Source organism: Patella vulgata, chromosome 4 (assembly GCF_932274485.2).
Source record: "Patella vulgata chromosome 4, xgPatVulg1.2, whole genome shotgun sequence".
Lineage (NCBI taxonomy): Eukaryota > Metazoa > Mollusca > Gastropoda > Patellidae > Patella > Patella vulgata.
The window spans coordinates 68862657-68889783 of record NC_065882.2 but is presented as its reverse complement, the minus strand read 5'-3'; the positions used below and the strand labels follow the sequence as shown (position 1 = coordinate 68889783).

The window sequence follows — 27127 nt, the reverse complement described above, 5'->3', positions numbered from 1 at the left end:
ATAGAACTCTGTCCTGTATTACGTTCACAAACTTTAAAATTCAAAATGTGATAAGTGTTTGAGCTATCCATGTAATTTTACAATATCGTTATATATAGAAGATATATGATGATCGATAATTAATAGTCATTCGACATCAAGAACTAGCCTTATCATAGAGGTTCAGCTTTCTTTTCCTATCTAATAAGAGTCAAATACTGGTAATTATTGTGGAATATTTTTGGCATGCACTTTTAGACAGTACATATATTAAATATGTAAAGTACATAGCAGGTGTACCTATTTTAGTTATTTTTTGGATCATAAATATTATTCAGAATACATATTGGCTACTGAACTAATTATCAAGAAATATTTTTCATGAACTCTGTTAATATTACAAAGAGTAGAAGCTTTTTATACCATACTTCCTGAAAGTGACAGCTACTTCTTGTGCCCAATTCTGACCTCTGTTAACCTCAACTAAAAATATTTGACAGGCAAAATTTTGAAAGAGAAACCTTGGTTCAACCTCATGCCCGAATAAACAATCTCACCAAGTTTCCTATCTACGTTTAAAATATTTTGAAATTCAATTGGGTCTTTCTTATATCATGAATCATTATGAGCAATTTCACCATTGGTTTAAAATAATTATGTCTAGAAATGTCAAGTATCACATTCAACAGATTGTATAAATTTGAATGTAAACGGGAGAATGGAGGGGTGATTTGCAATTGCAATATTCTGAATTTCAGTAGCATTCTTTCTTATACCTCCGTTAAGAAGCCCACTGTGTTTCAAAACAAATCTATGAAGAAATTTGAATGTGAACTGTTAACTGTAAATTTCAATATGATTCTTCAGTATGACCATATGAACCATCAAAAGTTTTCTATAGAAATGTTGTTCCCTCCAGACAGTAGCCCCTTTCTGTTGAGCTTTCACCCACTTTATGGATAATACAGATGACATTTGCTGTTGGGCGTATGTGTTTATTAATTGTTATAACAAATTTTAAATAACCAATATTTTTGATACCCTGTCCATGTTATAGAATATAGAGTTTTTAGAATAGGATGTTATATGATTTTTAAGTTTATTTATGTATCAGTATGTATTTTGTATATTATAAAAATAGTAGAACTTCATATATTGTTGTTGTTCATTGTTTCTTGATTCTTCAATTATAACGAATCTTGATTTTTATACCAATTTCCACCATAGTCACCGTTTTGCCAAGCTGGCGTTAGGGGGTCTTACCACGGCCGGTAATTAATTTTGATGAAATTTGCATATGTGTTAAAATGATCAGTAAGTCCACTATTGAATATTACAGATTTTCTGTGTTTATTGACAGTTATTGCCCTTGACAACACTTGTAAGGATGTACTGTTTCATCATGATTTGGGTGGTTTAAATTGATATTTATTAATCAACATTGTCTTGAAATATTGGCTCTTTTAGAGCTGTTTTCTTACATTGTCATATGGTCCCAGGGCCTTAATCAAGAATACATTAATAAGGTATTTTAAGAATTCAATATTTTAATTGGCTGAAAATTAAAACCCTAGTAAATGAAAAGGCAGCATTCTTAAAATAATGTAGATTAAGATTTAGTGAATAAGGCACATGGAATTAAGAGATTGTTGATTAACTTCTTTAACTAAATAAGGCTACCATATTATATACCATTAACACAGTCTTTGGTATTTACTAAGATACTTAGCCTGATCACCATTTTACTGATTCCCATTCCTTTTGACCTGATAATTACTTAAGTAATTTAACTGATCAATATTTATTTCTACATTTACAGCCAAATTATCAATCATTTGGTTCAAACAAGTTTGGAAATCATTAGACAAGAATAAATTGTTATAGCTAATTACCAGTTCATATAAATAATTAACGAGTAGACAAGTATTGGGTGATAAAAAGGCGATGATTTACTGGTGTAATAACTCATTATTTTCCCATTGGAAATAATTAGCTAATAACAATGATACACAGGTTTAAATGAATATAGGGTATCTCCTAGCAGCAGATAATGTGTACTTTTTTTTTAAAGAAGCAATACATGCTGCCTCAGTTCTGTGAATTTCTATGCCATCTTATAACTGCACCAGGGGGGTTGGATGGCTGAATGGTTAGCGTGCGCGCGCTGTATCATACAGTCTGTCATTGAGTCGACTGGCGTGGTTTCGAATCCCCGGTTGTACGTGGCAAGGAGTAGGGTCGCCTGTCCAACCTCGTGGGTTTTCTCTGGGTCCTCCGGTTTCCTCCCACTGCTAAAGACCCCTACGCGCAAGCGAATTATGTAAATAAAATTAAACCATATGTTAGTCCCGAAATGACCTAGTTTGTGTCGAGTGGACGTTAAACCCCATTTCTCTCTCTCTATAACTGCACCACCAATGGTATAAAAAAAATCTTCAAGTGAAGACAGCCAAATGAGAACATTCTGAAGGATGGAAGTCATTTATATAAACATATAGAAGTAGTTAGTACAATTTAAGATGGACATGCCATTCATTCTATAGACCTGGGCACAATATAATGGTTGTATTTTTTTGTAACAATAAGAGGTGGGGGGCGGGGGGGTGAAATCCAGTAAGCATGTAGGAGATTTTATATTCAGTACCATTGCCCCACCTACCCCAGCGCCAGATAGGTGTAAGTTTACAGTTTAGGGAATTACAAAATTACAAAAAAATATTTCTGTTTTTGTAGTACCCTTGTGAGACTTTCTAGTGTAACTATTCAAAATGAGGTCTGTACACTGTAACCCAGGTATCATATAATCTTGTGTATCTAGCACTAATTTCTTTCACATTCGTTTAATATCAGATCTTTGTTTAAAAATTTGTAAAAATCGTTTAAAATCACCCAAAATCATCTAATTTGTACTTGTGTCCAGTTTAAAGCTGACTGATTAATTTTGATAATGAGTTTCCAATTTACAAGTAATTTAGCACTAATTTCTTCCACATTTGGTTAATATCAGATCTCTGTTTAAAAATTCGTAAAAATCGTTTAAATTAATTCGATTAATTTTGATAATGAGTGTTCAATTTACAAGTATTTAATTTCTTGACCACTGTTCAAAAATTAATCATTATACATCATTAATCAATTGGGTAATTTATTTTCTAACAGTGATTGAGAAATTAAACACTTGTAAATTGGACACTCTTTATCAAAATTGAATGGTCAACTTTAAACTAGACAGAAGTACAAATTAAACAATTGATGGTGATTTTAAACAGTTTTTACAAATTTTTAAAAAAAGATTGGATATTAAACGAATGTGGAAGAAATTAGTGCTAGATACACAAGATTAAATGATACCTGGGTTACAGTTTAGTGTCTGAACAAGTTTAAATTTGGCACTGGCCAACCCCCATCATGTATTCATAAGAAATATTAGTTGGCATAATTATGTCAACAAACTACCAAGATGTTACAGCAACATCTGAGACATCATTTTGGATATTGATAACTTTGTTGCCTTTTTGAAACAATCAAACTGGAAGTGGAGTTCTCTAATTAAGAAAAAGGGGCCATATTATTTGTCAGTATCCTAAGTGTTTGAATGAAATAATGGTCCATATCAGGGCCTATTTTAAGGTTTTATTGGCGAAGCACAGTTTCTGGGTTTTGGGGTTCCGTGTAAATTTCCAGAATTCGACTTCCGATAACACAATATCACGTTTACACATTTTTAACTAAAATATAACAGAATTAACATAATTATTTATATAACAAGATCCCGTCTGGGCCCCCCAAAACAATATTTATATGTGTGTGGGGGTAGGAGGAGGTGGGATGGCAGTCCCTCCCAGTGAAACTGGATAATATTTGGCGTGTGGAACATGCTAGAGTCGATTTGTAGCATACCTGACCCACAGTATATGTTTGATACTGGTTAACCATTATGATTATGATAATAATGTTAATAACAGCATTTTTGCTATTTGCGAGGAGGTGGAAAAACTCAAAACCATGGCACAAAGCGCGTCATTGTGTCCCTCTCACTTAGCCCCTGGGTGGTGTTGGTGGGAATATTTCAACAATACAAAACTATTTTGAAACAGAAATCGAAAGTGGTCGATGATCATAATGATAGCTAAGTTTTCCACATACAATCTTGCCAGATTCGCAAGGCAACATAGCATTTTTACAAAGCGCAGATTTCATATTTTCAAAATAGTCCATATACTTCATAATATAGATCTATTATGTCCTACTATTAATAGATTTTTCAAATATTTACAATGGTAGCTAGTCTGATGCGATTTTTTCGCACAATCAGGGGAAATAATACAGGAAGTTACGGTCTGATATGCGTGAATATCAAAAGGACACAAGATTGTTGGGATATAAAGACATCTTTTAAGTTTCATCGAAATCGGATCAAAATTGTCACCTCTTTGAGGGTTCACAATCTTGATATTACATATTTTTAGAGCGTACACAAACAAGCTAAAAACGTGATTTTTCGTACAATCAGAGGACATAATCCAAGAAGTTTCAATCAGATACATGCCAATATCGAAGGGAACCGAGATCTTTTGGAGATAAACCTATATTTAAAGTTTCATCAAAATTGGATAAAAAGTGTCCAAAGCAAGTTGTGGACGGACGGGCCACAACAATATATGTCCACATGAAAATGTGGGCGTATAAAAACGTGAAGGATGGACTAAGCAGGCGTAAACGTCTATCTTCAATATGGTCATTTGAGTCTTGTTAATTGTTAAATAAAATCATTACATGGCTGAACCGTTCTAATCTACTTAAAATCAGAGCTATCAAGAGTTGATTATGGTCTTGTTTTGTTAATAAATATCTAATTAATGATTTACATAACATTTAAGGCCAAAAGAAAGACCTGCAATGGGCAGATTTAGCTCTTACATAAGCTGTTTAAGTGTACTTTTGGACCCATTTTCGTGTATTTTAAGATTTAAAAAAATAGAGCCATATGCCCTTTAAGCTATGTCAGAATGAGGTTCAACATCCTACTTTCCTTTATATCAGGTACCATAACAAGTAGTTACCAGTTCTGTTTAAAAACAATACAAGTCTAGATTCTGTATTCCCAGATTTATTTCATTCACAATATATATAACATATTCATTGTATAATAACCAAGGTATTTACATGTATGAAGCCCTTGAAATAGCATAATGGTTCTGGGCAAGAGCTACATGTAGTGAAACAATCTCACAAACAACAGCACATAGTTTTGTATCAAAAGTGATCCTTGTTTCAACAGGAAACGACCTATGCAGTTGATTAAGTCCAAATCGTTTATACTGGGTTTTCATAGTCAAAATTCATGAATATATTACCTCAATAATGAAGGAATAGTCAGCATAAACAATGCTCATTGAATTTTGTTAATGCTTATTATGGAAGACGTGGTGTAAAAAATATTTGCTATTTTACATACGTACATGTTCTAAATTTTATTTTTATTGCAATTACTAAAATATTGATATATGATAGTGAAAATAGTGTATTCAACATAAAAACTTTTCTCTTTATAAATGACATGCATATAACAAAGAAAAGCTTTGATAGAGCTCTGCCATCTTTTAAAGAAATTCGTGAGCCACAGGGGCTAAGTGGGTAAGACGCTGGTTCGCTAGCCTGGAGGTCGGGTGTTCGATCCCTGCATTGGCCGAGAAAGTTCATCAGGATTATCCGACAGGGTTTCCCTTTGTCAGTGGTGCAGGACAGAGGGCATGACAAGGACAGCTGTCTATTCATTTGGATTGGACAAAAAAACGAGGTCCAACGTATACTTTGGCATGCACGTAAAAGATCCTTTGGCAGTTGGAATCCGATATAAGAGTTGGCCATCGATGTAAGAGTAGACCACAAGGAACACTGCCCAGTTGGAGCAATAAACCCCATTTTATTTCATTTGAACAAAATCCAAACACTACATTGCTAAATCAAAACCAAATATGACAACAAAGTGATAAGATATATGAATTTATATATCATGTGACAAATGTTCAAGTGGCTGTATAATATCATAAACTTTTTACAAAAATTGTTGGGATTAAATATTAACCCAAGTGAATTATCAAGGAAAATAGAATAGAAATGATAATCACTGACACACCAATAAGTAAATACAATGTTAATAATTTAAAGGCATGAAATTATGTTCATTAAAAGTAATTTAAATGAAATTATATGTTAATCGAATTAATCTAACATGAGATAATGTTGATCAAAGTAATTTAACATGAAATTATGTTGATCATAGTAATTTAATGTCAGATTATGTTGTTCAGAGTAAATTTAACATGAAATTTTGTTGTTCAAACTAAATTGAACATAAAATTGTGCTGAGCAAAGTAAATTTATGTTGATCAATGTAATTTAACATGAAATTATACTGATTAAAGAAATTCAACATACATTAAAACAATATCATATACATATTACCCCATACATTATAAACTTGTACTGATATAGTAGTATAACTTACCATTTACTACATATATATAACATACCACCTTGTATAATACAATATGTACAATTATAAACATAGGAATTATTTTAAAAATTAAAATTTTATTTAAGCTATTTTTAAAAGATATACATAATATTTGTGAAAACCCTGCATTATACTCATCCATCATGTATTTTGTATATGGTGAACAGCCCATTTGCTGATTACACTATTTTGCCAATACCATTTTTCAGGAATTTCAATTTTGTCTAATGGTTTGGATTGTTCCTACTTTGTTTTATTTCATTTATGCATAGAGCTATATCTCTACAAAAACTACAGAAAACATACATGTATTTACCAGCAATAAACTACAGTAAATATTCATGTTTTACCAGACAAACTACAGTAAATATACTTGTACATGTATTTATTAGTAATAAACTATACATGTATTTACCAGTAATAAACTATAGTAATTTTACATGTATTTACCAGTAATAAACTATTATACATGTATTTACCAGTTTACCAGTAATAAACTATAGTAATTATACATGTATTTACCAGTAATACACTATTGTAATTATCCATGCATTTATCAGTAATAAACAATAATCATTATACATGTATTTATCAGTAATAAACTACAGTAAAATGCTTGCAGTAGCTCTTGGCTAGGAAAACAGAAAAAGTATACATGGCAAGAAGCAATCTACCTTTAACGGAAAGGGAAATAATTCTTATGACTAGAAAGCATCTAAAATATGTAATAAATCTAGTCTTATTTACAAGATACAGTTTAATAAGTTAAGTAAAAATATCAACAAATAATCGAATGTAAAAAAAAAAAAACTGTTTACATACGTATAACACAGTACCGGTACTGTGCCCATTTCGGAATATACTGCAAATACCACATAATATACCCCCTGTAGACATATAAACAATGCACAGCACTATTATATAACAACCTCCCTGGTCCCAGTAGTAGATAGTATAACATACATAAGATACTGGTATATCGTCATGTTATTTCTTTCTGTGTTGGAGGTCTGGATATACTATTTCTTTTAATACCATCAACTAACAAATGTATACCCTCCATTACACCATCACTAAGAACGGAAAAATAATAATATTCTAGAGGTGAAGTTGACATGCCCTTTGGGTGTAATGAAAAATTATGCAGTGTGATCCTAAGGCTGCCAACCAATATAGCACATCAATAAAGTAAGTGACTGGATTATATCTAAAATCTGCATTCAGGATATTTGGATTCATGATGAGAAGGCAGTAATAGCAGGGATAAAACAATTACCATCCTAAATAATAATAGCTTTTTAAATCATATTCCCATTAATATCCTTAATGCGTTATATTAAGGCATAAACATAACAAGTAATTCTTTATTTCACTTTCGTACAATGACAAAGAAGGAAGAACTCTGAGAAAACCCATATGGATTGAGAGAGATGGGGTTTGACGTCCACTCGACACAAATTAGGTTATTTCGGGACTAACACATGGTTCAATTTTATTTCAATAATTCGCTTGCCCGTAGGGGTCTTTAGCAGTGGGAGGAAAGTTGACTCAATGACAGACCGTATGATACAGCGCGCGCATGCTAACCATTCGGCCATCCAACCCCTCCATATGGATTGAGGAACAGGCATAGCCTATATGGCCTTGATATGAAGGCGAGCTGTAACTACTTTCACTTCCCTATCCCCATCTAAATTGGCACTTACATTTCTTTGAAAATTATTGTATTCTGTATACTACAGGAGTATTTTTAAATTGTGTACTGATGATTACTACAGCAGTGTTGATGCATTGTATTATGTATACTTTAAACCAGATAAATCTACGAATTGTTATCAAAGATAAAAATAATTGTTTCTACTTACCCTTTTAATGCAGATGCCCCTAAAACATTACAATCTCTAACACCTATAACATCAGGTACAGGTGTAAATATCTCTTTCATACTACCTACTGATATACAACCCTGTAAATATATAAAACATTACAACCATGTAAATTAAATATATAAAACATTACAAACATGTAAATATATAAAACACTAGACGGCTGTAAATTAAATATATAAAACATTACAACCCTGTAAATATAACCAGTGGACATGGAAATAAGCTTCATGACTTGCAATTACCCTGCCTGGATGAACATGTCTATCACTCAGAAGTGTGTGAATGGACAACTAAATACACTTAATTTTGTCGTTCTTGAAGGAGCAAAAGAATTTTGCATGTTATACGTGGTTCCAATTACCTGTTGGTAAAACTTAACAAAGGCATGGAACAGACACGTCTATCAGGTCCCTCGATGAAAAACTGGAGTCGAGCAACCTAACAGAGTTATGTAAACCCTATAATCTTTTTCGGCAAACATTTGCAAATGGCTCCATATTTTGAACTGAAACTCTTGAACAAATTAAATAGGCCATTTATTCACATTTTGGCATACGATTTACATACTGGTACTTACACCAAACACTTTTTATCTGAAGCCCTGTGAAAGCTAGGACTGCTCACTTTAGTTTTTGCAGAGTTTTGTGATGTGTGGTGTGGTATTCCTGCACTTACTATTTTAATAAAAATAAAAAACTACCCGATTCTAGGACATATTCCTGGCCTATTTAATTCCCCATTTAGTTTTAACACATCTTTCAACAACAGTTTACAACAGATATATTTACCTGTAAATCTTGTTTATTTCCTAGTAATAAAAGGGGAACACCATTCAATGAATCATTTTTTACCATTTTATCTGAAAATCAATACAATACAATACAATACATTAATCATGCCTGTAAAATTATATCTATAGTGTGCAGGAAAATATGTGACTAGATGTGTCTTACGTTGTCGATTTAATTAAATTTAAGGTGTTGCTTTGTTTTATGCCGAAAACCGAACCAAACTGACTTCTGCTTAATGAATCAAAAAGAATATATTTTATTGCATAGAGCTTGTCATTTCAATGACCAAAATAACACATCGGATAAACCTAATTCTGACACTATGACCTAGATCAAAGAGGTCTATTTACATTAAATGAAGGGAAATAACTCTTGAGTTTAATCATGTACATACCAGGGACAATATTTGACTTTAAAAAATCCAGACAAGACTTGGAGGATTTATAAATGTCAGAGACCAAGAGGAACCTTCATCAGTCAGTCAGAAAAGACCCTCATTAATTTTCTTTAGTCTCAAATTATTTGAATTGGGTAATAATTCTGCATTAGGTTTGTTGTTAATTGATCAGTCTCAATGAGTGTTTTAAGAATATAGTTCACACCTCCACCTTCAAAAATCCTGTATCTGGGTGATATACCTACCAAAAGCAATCTTTGACTCTTCAATTCTCTCTCTATCTGATGTATCTACTATGTATATAACAGCATGAGATTCAGCATAATACTGTAAATATAATATTATACCAGACACATATAATTAAATCAAATTTAGCTTTAACGTTTCATTTTTCTGCACCAATTGGTCAAATGAAGAAAGGCATATGCCATCATGCACTGTGCTATGATAGGGAATTGTGTCCAGACAGAATATCCAAACTACTAGACATTTTTTCTTGTCCGGCTATCTGTCCATCACCGACAAGGGAAAATCTTGAAAAATTGTCTTAGTCAACTCCAAAAATATTATTAATACATGTAATAGCACATAAATGAAAAATATACTCTTCAAAAAAAGTAGGGGATATTGAAATGCAAATACCTATGCAGGTTGTGATATGATAAATAGTCATGGACACTTGACATGCTTTGAGAGTATGTTCAACAGAACCACTGAGCTGCACATGCGACACGCAATAGGGCCATACACGTGGGAGGGGTTCATTGTCAAATTTGACACTTCAAGGAGGGGTTGATGAAAACTGCCGCGTGCTGGTTTATCTATCCATGTTTGCTTTCCTAGCGGTTCTTGCATAAGATTTACTGTTTAGCGTATCATTGCTTTAGTGTGTTACATTTAATTTGATCGGGAGACGTGTTCGTCGATGTCAACATCAACCGACAACACTGCAAGAATTAGCTGTGACACTGCAAGAGGAGTGGGTCAGATTGCCCCAAATCGTGATTGGACGGTTGATTAGGAGCATGCCACAACGAAATGCTGAATGTCTGAGGATTGGTGGATCAATTACTCATTATATAGACAAAAATCAAAAACGTCCATTTTCATTTTTGATAAGCCGCCCATATGAACTGTTTATGTTCATGTGTAGGAAATTGGCCTGTTAATAACGTACACTGGTAACCTCTAATTAAAACAGCAGTGCATTTCCGCAGTTTTGTATTGTTTCTGAATATCCCTTACTTTTTTTGAAGAGTATATTTATAAACAGAATAAACAGTACAGTTAAACAAGAAATATTGTGGTATAAATGATTTTTTGGCTCATAACATACGCATACGTACCTTATCCCAGAGAGATTGAAGTTCTTCTTGGCCACCAAGATCCCAAAAATTCAAACGAATATTACCAATATCTATTTTACCAACTGAAAACAAAATTATAGTTATGTTTATCAACCTTAGTGATGTAATTATTGCTTATTGCTTACAGAATTTAACCTTGGTACATTATTTGATTGTTTGCTTCTTAGGATTTGCTTTAGGAGCTAGCTAATTACTGAATAATTTAGTATCAAATAATATTCAAAATGACAATTTGCATCTCATGAAATCCAGCTGAAGTAAACTATGTTTGAGGTTGGTCAAAACCACTTGCATGCAACAACCATTGCCAGTTTGAGCTTTGAGTAATAATTTTGCAAGATAAGACTAATTGAAGCCAACGTAAACCAAAACAGACACATCCAAATTAAATCAACATTTTAGCTCAATAACTGTATCAATAAAGTTATACTGCGATATAGTTTTCATATATATGTAACACAGTATCAAAAATTACCCAAATCACCCAGTTCTACTGTATAAAGAAAGGTGAGACTCTCATTATCAGTATCATACATAGTATGCCAGACTGGAAATACGGCAAATATAACGGACAGATTTTTGAGCTTTAAAAAGGATGTTAAAAGTTATTTGTTAAATTTACAATTAGAAGAGGATGATGTTTTATCATTGTCTTTCATAATAATATACTATATCATATCATGTATTTATTTTTAGAACATATATTATTTTCATTTCATTATACCATTTTATTGAGAACCTGCCCTCTGTTGATGAGATGACCTGATCTGCTACTAAAGGGAGAGAGAGAGAGAAATGGGGATTAACGTCCACTCGACACAGACTAGGTCATTATGGGACTAACATATGGTTTAATTTTATGTCAATAATTCACTTGCGCGTAGGGGTCTTTAGCAGTGGGAGGAAACCGGAGGACCCAGAGAAAACCCATGAGGTTGGACAGGCCATCCTACTCCTTGTCACATACAACCGGGGATTCAAAACCACGCCAGTTGACTCGATGACAGGCCTCGTGATACAGCGTGCGCATGCTAACCATTCGGCCATCCAACCCCCCCTGCTACTAAAGGACTCTATTGGAAATAAACCAGTGTATATTATGTAATTTTTGCTGGTGTTCATGGGTTATCCTTAAGAAGCAGATTATTCTTGACATATCATAATTCGATCATTTATGTCATGAATGTATCTGTTTCTTTGAATAATAAATAACTAAAAATTTGTCCTGTACAAATAAAGACTAACTAAGTCAAGCACAATTCCTCCAGTGTCCCGGAAAGATTTGTCTTTTATCAGTGTTTTAAAATGATATAATTAATATACAAAGTTCACAATGTCAGGTACATTACTAGTTCATTAGTGTCTGATATTTTGTCAGGTACAACTAAAATCATTACATCTAGCGGTGTTGGCTTAGAAAGTTCATCAGGACTTTCAGACGTGGTTTTTCTTTGTCAGTGCTGCAGGACATAGGGTCTGACAAGGACAGCTGTCTATTCATTCGGGTGGGACGGAAACCTAAAGTCAGGCGTACACATTGGCATGCATGTAAATGATCCCTTGGCAGTTGGAATTTGTTATAAGAGTAGGCCATAGCGCCACATTCTGGTCAAAATTACCCTCATGTCACGCTGTATGGCTAAAGCCCAACTTCATTAGCCCAGTCGGAGCAGAACAGTAGGATGTTAAATCCCCATTTCATTTCATTATATGGAACCTATTTTCTCTCTTTATAAATGGATATAAATATATATATTATTCATGTGACTTACTATTTAAACCAACTGTACTTGTGATTTTACTAAAGTTCATCCCTTGATAATTTCTGTGAAATTTAGTTTTAGTCTGTTCTAGGTATGTCTGAAATAAATACCAGGATTAAAGTTTTATGTGGAAATTGAGGTGATAATCTGTCTGAAATAAATACCAGGATTAAAGTTTTATGTGGAAATTTAGGTGATAATCTGTCAATTTAGATTTAGATTTGTAGTTAAAATATTTTTTAAAATTTTAACTATTTGATAACTTAATAATATGTCAGAATAATTTGTATTCATTTATATTTATTTTACTCACTGTTTTTCCAGCATTATCAAGTCCAAGAATGAGAACAAAATATTCTTCTTTTTGAAACAAATATTTCCACAAACCAGATAAAAGGGTGTACATCTGTAAAACATAAAATGCATTGGTCAAAATCTCTAAGCTTAGATACAGTAAATTATTATCAACAATTTTCTCTTAGAGTGGCAAACAAACCATGTTTTGGGCTCACAAGAGTTAAATCGTCCATATTCAGCAGTGGCGTGAGAAGTTGGCATTCATCAACCACTTTTTACAGGTGTCCGGCAAAAGGTATATTTTGTCAACCCACATTTTGTTCATAGGTAATTTTGCATTCTTCAGTAATCTCCAGCAATGAACCCATCATATAAAGCCATGTATATTTCAGCTGCCAGGAGTTGGTATCTTCACACAGATATATACAATTGACTCTAGGATACAGCTATATCCAAAAGATTTCCACGGTATATAGACACTCCTCATTGTGCGACCATGAGGTATGGGACTACGTACAATGTAGTTTTATCTGGCAATAGCTACTGTAAATCACACAAGCAATTGATGAGCAAAAACTATCATACTTTAATTCAAAACAACGATTGGCTATTGTTACTTATTCCATTTTCTCAACACCCAACTACAATTGAAGGGGGTCAAATTGTTACTAGGCAGACATTTTCATTTCAAGACATGTGGTTGGCACATGAGTAATGCAGCCCAGGTATGAATGCTTAAACTGTCATCATAGCCAGTTAAATTAGAGAAAAACACAACTTTACTAATAATATTTGCAGTAATGTGAAAGTTATGCCACTACAATAGACCGTGTTGTTTAGTCAGCGATCATATTATTAATTAATAGACAAAATTGGGGTTTGCAATTCCAAGATGAAAATAAAAAGAACTAATCATAGCTAAAAGAAAACATCAAATTATGTTAATTGTATTTCTTTTCCATTGTTTTTAGCTGGTTATTTTCTGGATGCAGCTGGTGTTAAAAAAGAAAACAAAACAAACAACTATCATAGACTTCAGTTCGTTATATTAGCAAATTAAATTAGCAAAGTGGTTAATAATAATAATAATTTCCGTTACTTATAATTGAGTTTTTCACACTAAAATAGATTAGATCTTCCGTCTCAGGAAAACCAAGCTGGGTGTTACTTAGTTTCAAGTTAGGATGACTGTTGTTCATACTTAATTAAGACACCTCTTCTTGTCTCACTCTAAATTTTTAAGCAAACAAAAACACCGAACATGAAATTAAATGAACTGCGGTTCAATGTCTTCCATTTGGGCTAATGAATACGCGCAAACATGTGCAGGAGACCTCAGTTTGTCATCCCATCCGAAAAGACTAGATACTGTTTCTTGCTAGACCACAGGAATTCCCAAAGAACTTTTTCAGGCTGACATCGGGATAGAACAAAAAGAATGATTTAAAAAAAAACCAAAAGACTTATTCAATAGTTCGATGTCAACGTTTATCTTTATCACTTTTAGCGATGTTCTCATACATGTATCGGTTGGATCTACTACTATATAGTTTTACCAGGAAAACCCCAACGCTAATCACATAGGGCTTCAATTAATGAGCAAAATTGACAATTTTTTGTTCAAAACAACAATTGATTATTGTTATTTATGACATTTCTGCCATATCCAACTACAATTAAGCATAAAATCCTACCTGACATGGGTACAAACCCCCTCTTTATAAATCGAAGCGATAATACATTGATTTCTCCGACATTTTAATTTGACGTCTTTAACTCATAAGGTGGGGCCTTATGTACAATAGCCAAAGTACTAACCTGATCCGAGTTGTGCAGGAGTAATACATGAATGTTGTATCAATTTTGATAAAAATGACTGATTTACTTTATTGTCAATATTTGCTGATAAATGAAAGTTGTTACAGTAGATTGGTCTGTGTATGTTTAATAAGTTTGAATAGTGTAAAATCAATTTATTTTTAAGATGTTACATACATTAATAAAGAAATTCAGTTTGCCAGGTGAAACTAAAGGCACCCAATCATAGCTAAAAACAAGCACATCAGTATCTCAACGTTTTTAGTAGTTCAGCTCTGAACATAGGCATGGCTCGAAATGTTCGCCTGTCTACTTGTCGCCGACAGGCGATTTTTTCGTCTGACATGTAGCCAATAAAACTACCTGTCGCTTGCGACAGGTGGACTAAATTTTACTTGATGTTCATTAAATTGACCACAATACTCACGTCCACGTCACGTACATTTAATTATTTGTTACGAAATGCAAGAATTAAGCACGGAAATACCGCGAAAGCCGCCATTTGCAGTGTTTACATTTCGCTCTGTCGTAGGCTACAGTTACTCACACAGTTTGGAAGTAGACAATTTTATATCAATGAATTCCACACCATCTACGCTTGTTTTCATCTGCTTGACACTAGTTTATAGCATTATGGAGTATTATATCTAAAAAAATTAAAACGCACCCCCAAGTCACCTGAAATAATTCTACCGTCACGACACCACAGTAAATATAGTAGTGGTTGGAATGGAAATGCACACGGCTCGTTGCTTGGTGTATTTAATCATTTAAAAAGTTTTAAACAATTTCCATAAATAAAGGCTATGAATAATTTATAAGACAATTTGACAAAATCAAAAAATCAGGTCGGAAAAATATTTCATATATAAATATAATTTGTAGCGTAAATATAGCCCGGATATGTGAGAAGGGAATTCCAGGTGGCGTTATCTGTCCTTCGCACGCGGTACATGTAAATACGGTGCCATGCACAGGTGTGATTCGTGTTTTGATATTCAATTTATTATGGATATTTTAAAATCTGAATTCTACAACTCAACTGTGAAGTATTCGATTTAGTACGGAAGTGTGGTACCATGATACTTTGCGGAATTCACGTGGATACGGATGATAGAATTGGACGAATCTTCGAGTCACTGAGCCAAAGCAGATCCGCCGACTTTCAAGAACTTTTAGGCAATCCGATGTCGAAGAAATAAAAAGGTTTCATATTACGATATTTATATAGAGCAATGTACGTCAAAGACCTAACCACGTGTGTGTGTACCTACATGTATGGATATGTGTGATGTGATTAGTCTTTGAGTTTGATCATTGAGAGTGACAGGTTATTTACTGAAGCGACAGGTATGAAGAAAAGCTACCTGTCGCTTGCGACAGGTAGCTTTTTTAAACATTTCGAGACCTGAACGTAGGTCTCATTACACTCGGCCTGTACGTTCAGGGACTGTATAAGCGACACAACACGCTGTTAAAAAATACGTCTCAGTCTTCTAACCGACATGGCGGGCTTCATCGAAAGGGTAACGCACAAATTTAACAGTGTGTTGTGTCGCTTATACTGGTTCTAGCGAGGTAAGCAAGCAAGGTCTTATTTTCTAACTAAGATGTTCATTATATTGTTCAGGCGTTCACAGGGACTGACACGCGATCAATTAGCTGTAAAAATTGACTGGGAAGCGATTTCAGTTGTACCAAGGATTAAATAGGACAGTCACTGAACGTACAGGCCGAGTGTAATAAGACCTACGTTCAGAGCTGAACTACGTTTTTAGCTACATTCTTGTAGCTATGTAGGCCTACTTCATAGCTATGTTGTGGTCCATGTCCCGATTGTTGACGGGACTACTTGTTTCCAGATTCCTACGCCGAAATACTTGGCTATATAAGCGGTGATGACCGTGTGTGAGGTCCACAAAAAGTTTACAGAGTTCACTAAGGTATTGTTGTTTATTCAATTGTTTAGCGGCCTTTCCGAAGGGGGACTCTGGGTATTTGCACTGCTACCGGTACTTAAAAATAGGGCTGGAATGACATGTAGTCACTTCAAAAGGAATCTGTTTGTAGTTTCATTCTCTCTCTGCAAACTCAATAAAACTGTTGGCATGGTTCAAGGTGTTTAGTCTTGAGATTTTTAATGACTATTGGATATGTCAGTCTGATGACGATGAATCGGATGATCCATGTCCATCACAAAACATAATCCTATACCTGACAAAAATAAATTTTAGCAATGACATATAACATAGAATTAGCAAATAATGAATGAAAGCCAGAATTGGTCACTTCAACGTAACCCTTCAGATTCAGATTCATGAAGTAGTATATTAAAACATAACCTTTTATTCTTCTAAAATAACCTGTTTGTATCAATATGTTATTTATCCATGACTTCCACAACATCCAACCGGAAAGGGAACTAAAAATGTTTTCATGTTAAAGCGTCTTCAACGGGGGATAACTCGTTGATCAAACTTATATTTTACAAATAAAAGCAAAAGGCAAATCAAAATTAAACTTTACTAGTAAGATAAATAAGCTGTCCATAAACAGATCAAAGAAGGTTATTTTTCTATGTAAACTCAATATAGGCCTAGGTGTTTCCACAGATCGAAAGGGAGAAAGGAATGGAAATTAAGGGGAAATAACTCCACAATAAAACCGATTTTTAAAAATAATAGTTCCTTTCTTATTGCAGTTTTCAAAATGAATAAAATCTTAGATTATAAGCGGAGGTGAGTTTTATTAATATGTTTTTTTGTTGCATTATTTCAACCAACATATGTTTGTCAAATGAAAACTAGTCCATTTCATTAAATCATAGATAATGCCGTATGATTAAATGGAGTTTTCTCCCTTGCAATGTTAGATCTGAATACCTTGATGTTGAATCCTTTGACACCCACCTCTGCCCTCCACCCACAGGCGAACCACTAGAAAAGTAAACATTATTGGTACCATGTACAAGAGATAGCAGTTTTACAACTTTTAAATTTTTCAAAGTATATAATGAATAAAAGAAAACTTTTAACTGTGTAAAATGATCAAAATCATAATAAAGCGTTTTTCATTTAAATATTGCGGAATTAAGTGAGATAAACAAGCACAGAATAATAACACTCGAAATTTTGTTGGGCCTGAATAAGTAAGATATCAGATTTTTTATTAATATCATTTTACGAAAACCAGCTTAATGTCCACAGATTTGACCGCAATGAAACATCGATATCCCCTAACGTTTTTATGTATAAATCCCTCACCTCCCCCCCCCCCCCAAAAAAAAAACAACAAAAAAACAACAAAACAACCCAAAAACGCCTAGCGTCATGTAACAGCAAACTCGTTTACATACATCTGTAGTCATGCTTTTGAGTACGCCATTCAAATAAGATACCATACGCCCATTCTTTCTAATGTCAAAATACATAATCGATAACCGATTAATTGACACAGATTTAATATCCAATTTAAGTAAGACACCTGTTGGGAATACTATCTAGAATGGGTGGTCTGTAATAAAAAGATAATAGACCATTGAATAATCATTTTGAAGTCGTTCTTTCACTATCTTCCTCAAATATTTTCTTCAAATATTATGGTTACATAAGAGAAATATACAAGCCTATATGATGAAAGGGAAGGGATATATTGTTTCTGGCTATTTATTCTATAACTGTATAATACAGACCATTGAATTTCATAGTAAAGTTATAAAGAACCGCCTCTTCTACGGCCGTACCTGCTATTTATATGTAGATTGAACAGTCACCTACGCGAACGTTCATTCAAAATCTTCACGGCTTTGAAAATAGGCAGAGTAACATCTGTATTTGTTATAGCTATTAATCTGAATTAAATACGTTTTAACGCCAGTGTTCCCACGGTTTTTAAAAAAGGAAGCAAATTTTTAAAAATTAAGCCAGTTCTTTTTTCCCCAACCCAATATTTCCCTCCGATATATTATTTAATATTTTTTCGGAGAATTTCGCCTCTGGACTAAATGGGATGACTAATAACTGACTTTTACACTCAGATTTAAATTCAGCTGTTTCTTATCACACGAAATCGTCTTGTTGGCAAAAATCATTTATCCTTGATATAGTTTACAATTTAGATATCAAAATGAAATAGTAAAAATATGAAAAAAATGATATTACACATGAAATGGTCTGGTTTGCGAAGATACAGTTAAACATTTTGTTTATAATGAAAGGTGATAAATTTTTTGAATGGAAGACAAGAACTAACGCGAGAGCATCAGAGGAAATGAGAGAGGTGAAAGCCGCTGCCCCGGCACAATATTCCCCATAACAGCAAACGTAGCCATAGACTGACATTTCCCCCGGTAGTGGAGTTATAAATAGACAATTGTCCCTTATTTATTTTTTCCCCCTTTTCCTGCATTTTTTGGTTGACCTTTGGGTCTAGAATTGGAGAAAAGGAGCCAACTTTGCAATTTAGGATCAGTTTTGGGTAATACTGGTGATATTACAGCGGAGGGATAGGGGGTGTAAAGTCTCTTTTAGCAGAGCAATCATTTTAACAGAAGTGAGATTTTTGACTCCAGAAACATCAAATTCATATCCTCGTAGCAAAAATTCTAAACCGTCAACTCCCAACAAACCTACGACGAGGAGATTGCCAAATGCTGTCCCCTATGTGCCTATAAAGATTGTAACCAACGGAATGTTGAGCAAAAAGCTACAGCTTGTGATGTTACAGCCATTTAACATTGAAGTCAATAGGCAAATAATTGCAAGTCTGAGCCCATATGCAAGATAGTTACTACAATTATCGGTTTCAAAACATGGATGCGGTCCAGAGGATAAATACTACGAGCTTCACGGACAAACCCACATTTGTGGTTACACCAGGAGCATTAACATAACCATATTCACGAGGTCGTGGTTACCAGCTTGTTTATCTGCTTAACCACTACTATAATAACCATGTAAGGTAATAGTAAAGGCCTGTTCCAGGTGAGTTATCACCCCTGGGTTTAATTAAGTCGGGCTAAGCGGTAGGCTAACCACATAGGTCTTTTTCTGGGACTCTGATCCATGTACCCTTAATTCCGCATGGGATATCTCAGATATCATCAGTGACGAATCATGAGGTCGCCGGGAACCAGTAACAAGATGACAACCTTGAGGGTCCGGAGGGTTCTTTTGCCCCTGTGGTTGAGGGGGTCCTTCTTCGATAATTATTTTTGAAATTTCGACCTGAAATGGTGGTCTGTTAAGTATATCCCGGACGGGAAGTCATACTTAGTTCTAAATTCTAAGCTGTTAGTGTCGATCTATATTAATAATCTGAATGAATGATTTTGGGGAAATGGGTCTTCATTATTTTTTCTACAAAATAAATGTAAAACATACAAAATATAAAAAAGAAATATCTTTTTTGTGTGAAAAATTCGCGGGGCAGCTTCGGAACCCTGGCCCTAGGCATTTGTCTCTACTGCCATCGCCAGGATCCGTCACTGTCTGCTATTGGAGATTGGGTTGAAATGATCTACGGTATAACTTTAAGGCGCAAAACCCCTTTGATTATGTGTCGACACATACAACACTCGATTATATTCCAACATTCTGAACGAAAGCAGAATGTCATCCCGCAGAGAACAAATCAACAAACCTCATAGAACAAAGAAACAAATCGTTAACTACTATCGCGTATTGCCAGTTGCCAATACTTCGGGAATATGTTTATAGGCCTGCTTAAAATTCTTTTCGTAGTTAAACCATAACATATTATGCAAATTAAAATCACTGGGTATAATGCTGTCACCGACACTGATCTATAATGTTTTTGTAAGCACAGATCAGTGATAGCAATAGATATGTTTCCTTTATTTACCTAGAATTTGTTATCAGGTTTATCTGGATACTGTCTAGTGGTTCAAGCTCTGGTCTAACACATCACAATAATGATATGATTATCGCCCTTTGACAATCATAAGCTATCGTCATTGATGTTATCGATATAAGTAAGATGTGCTTCAAATCCGTCACATAGAAATACTTTGGATTAGAACAGACGGCTATAAAGTGCGAATTATTCTTCAAATACAAACAACGCTCGTATCAACTAGATAGTAAAAAGCATACACTGCCTACTGAACGACAACCGCCAGCTAAGGGAGTGGATAATTTATATAAAAATTATACTGTAGGCCGATCACCCTCGTTGGCCAACACGTGTCTTGTATTATACAAGCTTCCGGGACATCTAAGCCCTTGACGTATATATCTTGACAATATACAAATGCTTAATTTGATTGTCCGGTGCATTGGAATCCTTATAATAAGTCGATAATGAAACACCGAGTTTAATATAAATGTGTTAATTTAGAAATTGATTCTATCTTGGTGAGCTGTCATGCCGGTCAACAACACAATGTTCGAGTTCGGTGAAAACATTTTTATACAACCCAATACAAAACACCCGATGTAACATCAAAACATATACCATGCGTTATTAGTTTCCGCGAACACTTTAAAGACACCAAAAAAGTGTAAGTTATTTTGACAGGTGAGCACTTCTGTACTCAATTTTATAATATGTGTCAACAGATGTACACGAATCATCTAAGGAACAAGGAAAAACAACACACTTGCAATCTCTTTAATTATCAATCACTAGCAGGAAGTGACGTAGTTTCCTCTTTATAATATATTGATTCAAAACATGCGTACTTATAGTAGAATAATAAAATTGAAATCAAATGAAAATTTTATTCCCATCATCAAAGAATAATATACAAAATGTGGAAAGCAAACACGTTATATAAGACTAAACCACTGGTGTGTAGAATCGCTAGTTAACGGGTTTAGAAAGATTATTTTAAACCTGGTAAAACCTAGCTGCAATATTGTACCCGCGTCCTGCCTTGTCCGCAGCTACAATTGATAAACTATTCGAGGTTTTGTTAAAGTAAAATTAGGTTCCATTTCAAATTATTCAACACATATCATCACAGTTTGCATGGAAATAAGTAATTATGTTACAAATACTGAAGAGTGGAACACTGGAATCTTAATCTTATCATACCGAACAGTTTTCTGTAGTTTTGAGCTGACGTGAAATTACCTGCGTGTTGTAATTCTGGTTTGGCGGCCATTTTAAAATGGACAGAAATTTCGCGTAGCAGTTGGGTTTAATGAAATCATATAGTTATGCGGTAGGGTATCACCTTTAACTCAATGGGAATTGGTTTATTATATTTTAAGCTATGTGCTGTACAGTTCGGAAATTGAGAGAGTTACAGGCCAGTAACTTTTTGGTCGTCCAATCATGACAAAACCTGCTTAAATGAAGTCCTTAGAACGATCCACTACTGTGGCTGGGGCAAGACGGAAGACATCAATAGTGGAACCATTTCTAGGTAAAATTCAGCCCGAGCTTAGCTGCACAATCGTCGTCCAGGTTACTTTTTGATGTTCGGTACACACATAATATAACCTCAGGCATAGGCATATAACCTTAGTCAGGTTACGTTTGGCGTGTTCGCTACAGACACATATCCGTATAGACAGGTTACGTTTGTCGTGTTCGCTACAGGCATATAACCTCAATTATTTCAAAGTGTTTCGTATATATTGTTTTAAGTGTCGAGGTCAAATAAAAATCAGTCTTAGACAGATCATCAATTAAAAGAAATTCTCGCCATTTGGGACACATCACGAACATTCTGGTTGATATCTTTTTCTTCTGAAAGCTGAAGTAAACGACTCGAATAATACTAATGAAGTACTAATGAAGGGACATCATACATACATGTTACATAAAGTAGATATATGACGCTTTTCTGGATAATCTGCTTAAAGGCGATCTGTTAAAGTAGCTTTGGGGAGGGGGTGTTGGAGGTAGTCGATTCACGGACCAGTAAAACTACCCATTAATTCTAGTAGATTATCTTCACAATCTAAGTCTGAGATTTAAGAAATATTTTTTGTCGCATAATATTTGGAACCACCTCTCCAAATTATTTTGTGTGTGTGTGTGTTGGGTGGGTTGGGGGGTGGCGGTGCTCGTTCGAGGAAATAATACGGTATTCCAAACCCACTCATCGAACAACATCGTATTTGAAAACTTCGATATTGTGAAGGTTGGATGAATTCATTCCAGAAAGAAAAGGTACAAAATTTGTCTAATTTTTAAAGTCGGTGTTTTTCTTCCTAACTGGTTTCAAAATTGAGTCATCATACCTTTTTCCTTAGATACATATCCGCACACAAGGAAGAATATATAAACAGAATAACAATACGTGTATTTAGTCACAAAATAATGAAAATATTATATATTTAATATCACAATACTCTATCAAAATTAAAAACTTACAAAATGTACAGCGACTTAGTTATTTACATGTACATACATTAAAAAAAAAAACACTTTCATTTTCTGGCCCTTGGGTGTATATTTTATTGATCACGTTCTATAGTATATCATATTACATCTTTATATACCTGAAATCTTTAATAAAGTTTTGTTTAAGGCTAGAAGGGGGTGAATTTTACTGCTCTTAAAAGTCGCATAAAATAGAAAGTAATGAAAGACTTGGAGGGGGCTTTAACATAAAATTAGTGTGCTGTAAAATTAGTAGTTTATCCGTTTATGACATTTGGGATATTAGATCGCAGGTGTCATCTGATCGTTACGAATATGGTAATTAGAGATATAAACTAAATATTTGCTTGACTTGTCAATTGGTTCGATTTATTAAAACCGTGTCCCATGGTCACTTAATTATAAATTCAATGTGTTGTTTGCACGTGTTCTATTGGTATGTCACAGTTAATTCGAAGTTATTCCCCTTATTTCAATAGCTGAGAGAAATTATTGCTGACTTAAATTCTTTTCAAGCAATCAAAGCTTTTAATAAAGTTGAAATTTTTAATTTAGACAAGAAATTTTCTTTGCAATAATAGATTCCACCTGCTCATATGTCACGACCGTAAATTTGTATTACTTATGATTTAAAATATATTCGAATCGATGTTACTTAAAGGGCGTATGGCTCTATTTTTTGGAACCTAAAATAGGTCTAAAAACACATATGCGTGTATATAAAGTAATTTATATTCATTTTTTGTGTTTTTAAAAAAAGGTAATTTTTAACCAATTATGTTCGCTGAAATACGCGAACAGTCCAAACATAACGCAAATCGTTTATGCATAATTTTTTTATTATTATTATTTTATTATTTTTTTTTTCATTTTTAAATCGGCCATTACTATTTACTGTCGCATTGTAATTTAGGGTATGTTTATCTTTGTTCATTGCTTTTGCGCCCGAATCGATATGGTACACGACTCGTGTACCATATTTTAAAACGTTCATTGTGTCTTAAATATTGGATATTGGGATCCCACATTTTCACGGCAACATAACAACATCAGTATGGATTGAAATGGACCAATATTGAATTCTAATTTGTGTTTTTAATTTCGAATATTATGGAAAATATTGAGTTAAGAGACTTAGCTCCTTTAATTGTCTCATTTTAAAACAAAACTAAATAATAAAATTTAAAAAAACCCCAGAGAAATTAATATAAATGTTTGTGGTTATAAAAGAAACTATGTTAAATAGGACGTTTTTTTCTACGGTGGATCGTAAATTTCGGAAGTTTATAAATAATTATGGTTATAACCGGTGACAAGGCTTTGCTTGAATATGAAAAACACTAAAAAATAGTAGACTTTTATTACAATTTCACCATTTTATTTCTTTAATCCCTCGCTTTTTAATTTATACTGCATTCACAAATTTCTTCATCTCTTTTTACTTAAACATTTACATACTTTTTTTTTCATCTTTGTTATTTTTAACCCATGAAATTTAAAGAATATAAAATTATAAGTGACTTTATAGTAATTTTTTTTTCTGAATAAAAGAAAAACAATATTTTAAAGAAATATGTCTCCGAATCAGAAAAATTAACATATATATCTACAATTAATTGGCAATGACCCGAATGACCCTCAGAATGTATGTTAAATGTGGGATACATTATAGGTGCAGTTATAATACTATTGTCCGTTCTATCTTGACAAGATAATAAAAATCTAGCTGACACTAGAATGGCGTCTTTCAATCGTTTGTAATCGATATATTGTTGGCCAAGTTTAGTTACATGCATAGACAGGTATCAAATCAAACATTTAACTCTATAGAGTGTGAGTTTTCCTCTTTACTAGAACCAATCTACTAAACTTGTCGACCGCAGGTGTCCCTACCTCTATTGTTATTTGTAAAGATATTGAAATTACTTTGGTTAAGTTTTTACACAGGTGAGGTGAGTCGTCCGCCAGACTGGCGCCAGCCAAACTAAAACTATGCGCACCTGAGTGTAGTCACATTCATCCAGACAGTGTGAAGATTTTGAAAACTGTCGGAATGTTGGCCTCTAATAGTGTTCATTACAGACTGGAAATCAGTGCATGTTGAAGAGTTTGTTCTATCAAGCTAAGAATGAGAAGTGAAGTACTTGTTGAGGTTTTAATCAGTTAATGGTTTATACTACATCCTATAATATTACAATTTCACCAGTGGGAAAAAAATTGACACAATAGTTATTGGAGACCATTGTTATCTCGATTATCACTGTCTCTTAGTTGAAGTATTTATCTTAACTACAGATAATAAATTAATTCCAATACATCTCTAACATAGATAACATATATTTATTATCTCAAGTTTAGTTATTATGTTACTGGATATCGTTACGTTTGTATTTAAAGTAACTGTCTATGTGTTGAGTGGTTGATGCAAGTATAATTCTCCCAGATCATTTACTCGTTAAAGAGAGAGAGAGAGATGGGTTTAACGTCCACTCGACACAAATTAGGTCATTTCGGGACTAACATATGGTTTAATTTTATTTCAATAATTCGCTTGCGCATAGGGGTCTTTAGCAGTGGGGGAAACCGGAGGACCTGGAGAAAACCCACGAGGTTGGGCAGGCGACCCTACTCCTTGCCGCGTACAACCGGGGATTCAAAACCACGCCAGTTGACTCAATGACAGACTTTATGGTACAGCGCGCACGTGCTAACCATTCAGCCATCCACCCCCCTACTCGTTAAAGTATTCATTAGTCAGATCCTAGCTGGTGTAAAACTCCCAGCCCTCTTTCATTTAAGACTTGATACACCCTGCAGATCATTTGAAGATTTGATTTCCTATGGTATATTTAGAAATTTGATGCTCTACGGGTCATTTGAAGACTTGATGTCTTGCAGCAGGTCATTTGAAGATTTGCAGATCATTCGAAGATTTTATCTCCTGTGGGCCATTCAAAGATTTGATGTTTGTAGATGATTTAAAGATTTGATGTCTTACAGACCATGTAGAGATTTGATATTCTGTGGGTTATTTATAGATTTGATGTCTTGCAGGTCATTGAAAGATTTGATGTCTTACAGGTCATTTAAAGATTTGATTTTCTGTAGGTCATTTAAAGATTTGATTTTCTGTAGGTCATTTACAGATTTGATATTTTGCAGGTCACTTAAAGATTTTATGTTCTGCGGGTTATTTAAAGATTTGATGTCTTGCAGATCATTTAAAGATTTTGTGTCTTGTGGGTCATTTAAAGATTTGGTATCTTGTGGCCCTTTAAAGGTTGAATGTTCTGCACATCATTCAAAGGCCGGATGCCCTACGGTTTATGTTCTGTAGGTGTTTTAAGGGTTGGTGCACCACAGCACATCGATTTAATGTCCCTAACTTCGTGGGTGGGGATCATTTTGCACAGATCGGTGATAAAGGCCACATTTTTGGTTCTATTACTGGTGCGACGCCCATGTAATACAAGACTTTGTTTCACTCTCTTTATCCATGGGTTCGTTCTGGCAGTTTGTACATGATCTATATCTAAGGATATTTTTGACTAAAAAATGAAGAGTCCCAATTGTTAGATAACAAGATAATGACGTTCGAACTGTCGAGATCTGGTATTTCGTCTCGCTCAAATTGTTTTTGAAATACATTTGCTTTATGTCGTTCCCATTCATCGGAATCCCGGCCCTCATCTGACCGACGATGGTGATTATGAAGTGAATGTTACAAATAATAATCACCAACATTGGCGAAAGCGGGACTGGTCCACCTAATCGTAAACGTCTTTAATAAAAAAAAACGAATAGATATGGTTTGCATTTTAATCATTTAATAATAATCTACCACGTCTTGAATCTCGCACGTTCTCCACCTTGAACGCACCATTCTCCACCTTGAACGCACCACTTTAAAAATAATTATGTCTGTGTCATCATGATATCGTATTTATCTTG

The 27127-nt window shown here is 34.0% G+C and overlaps 1 protein-coding gene across 3 annotated transcripts in view; it reads right to left on the bottom strand.

The window, feature by feature from the left end:
* Positions 1–5073: 5073 nt before the first annotated feature.
* Positions 5074–27127, bottom strand: part of LOC126818157 (ADP-ribosylation factor-related protein 1) — a 70015-nt gene continuing 47961 nt past the window's right edge. For 2 of the 3 annotated variants that reach the window (XM_056100439.1, XM_050545378.2), the window contains exons 2-8: positions 13020–13112; positions 12716–12803; positions 10923–11005; positions 9822–9903; positions 9177–9247; positions 8365–8465; positions 5074–7572 (exon numbers count right to left, since the gene is read on the bottom strand). In XM_056100439.1, coding sequence (XP_055956414.1) covers positions 7482–7572; positions 8365–8465; positions 9177–9247; positions 9822–9903; positions 10923–11005; positions 12716–12803; positions 13020–13112 — 609 coding nt within the window. In that variant the 3' untranslated portion in view covers positions 5074–7481. Of the gene's footprint in view, positions 7573–8364; positions 8466–9176; positions 9248–9821; positions 9904–10922; positions 11006–12715; positions 12804–13019; positions 13113–17163; positions 17251–27127 lie in introns of those variants that run through there. The other variant, XM_050545379.2, reaches the window with a different exon arrangement.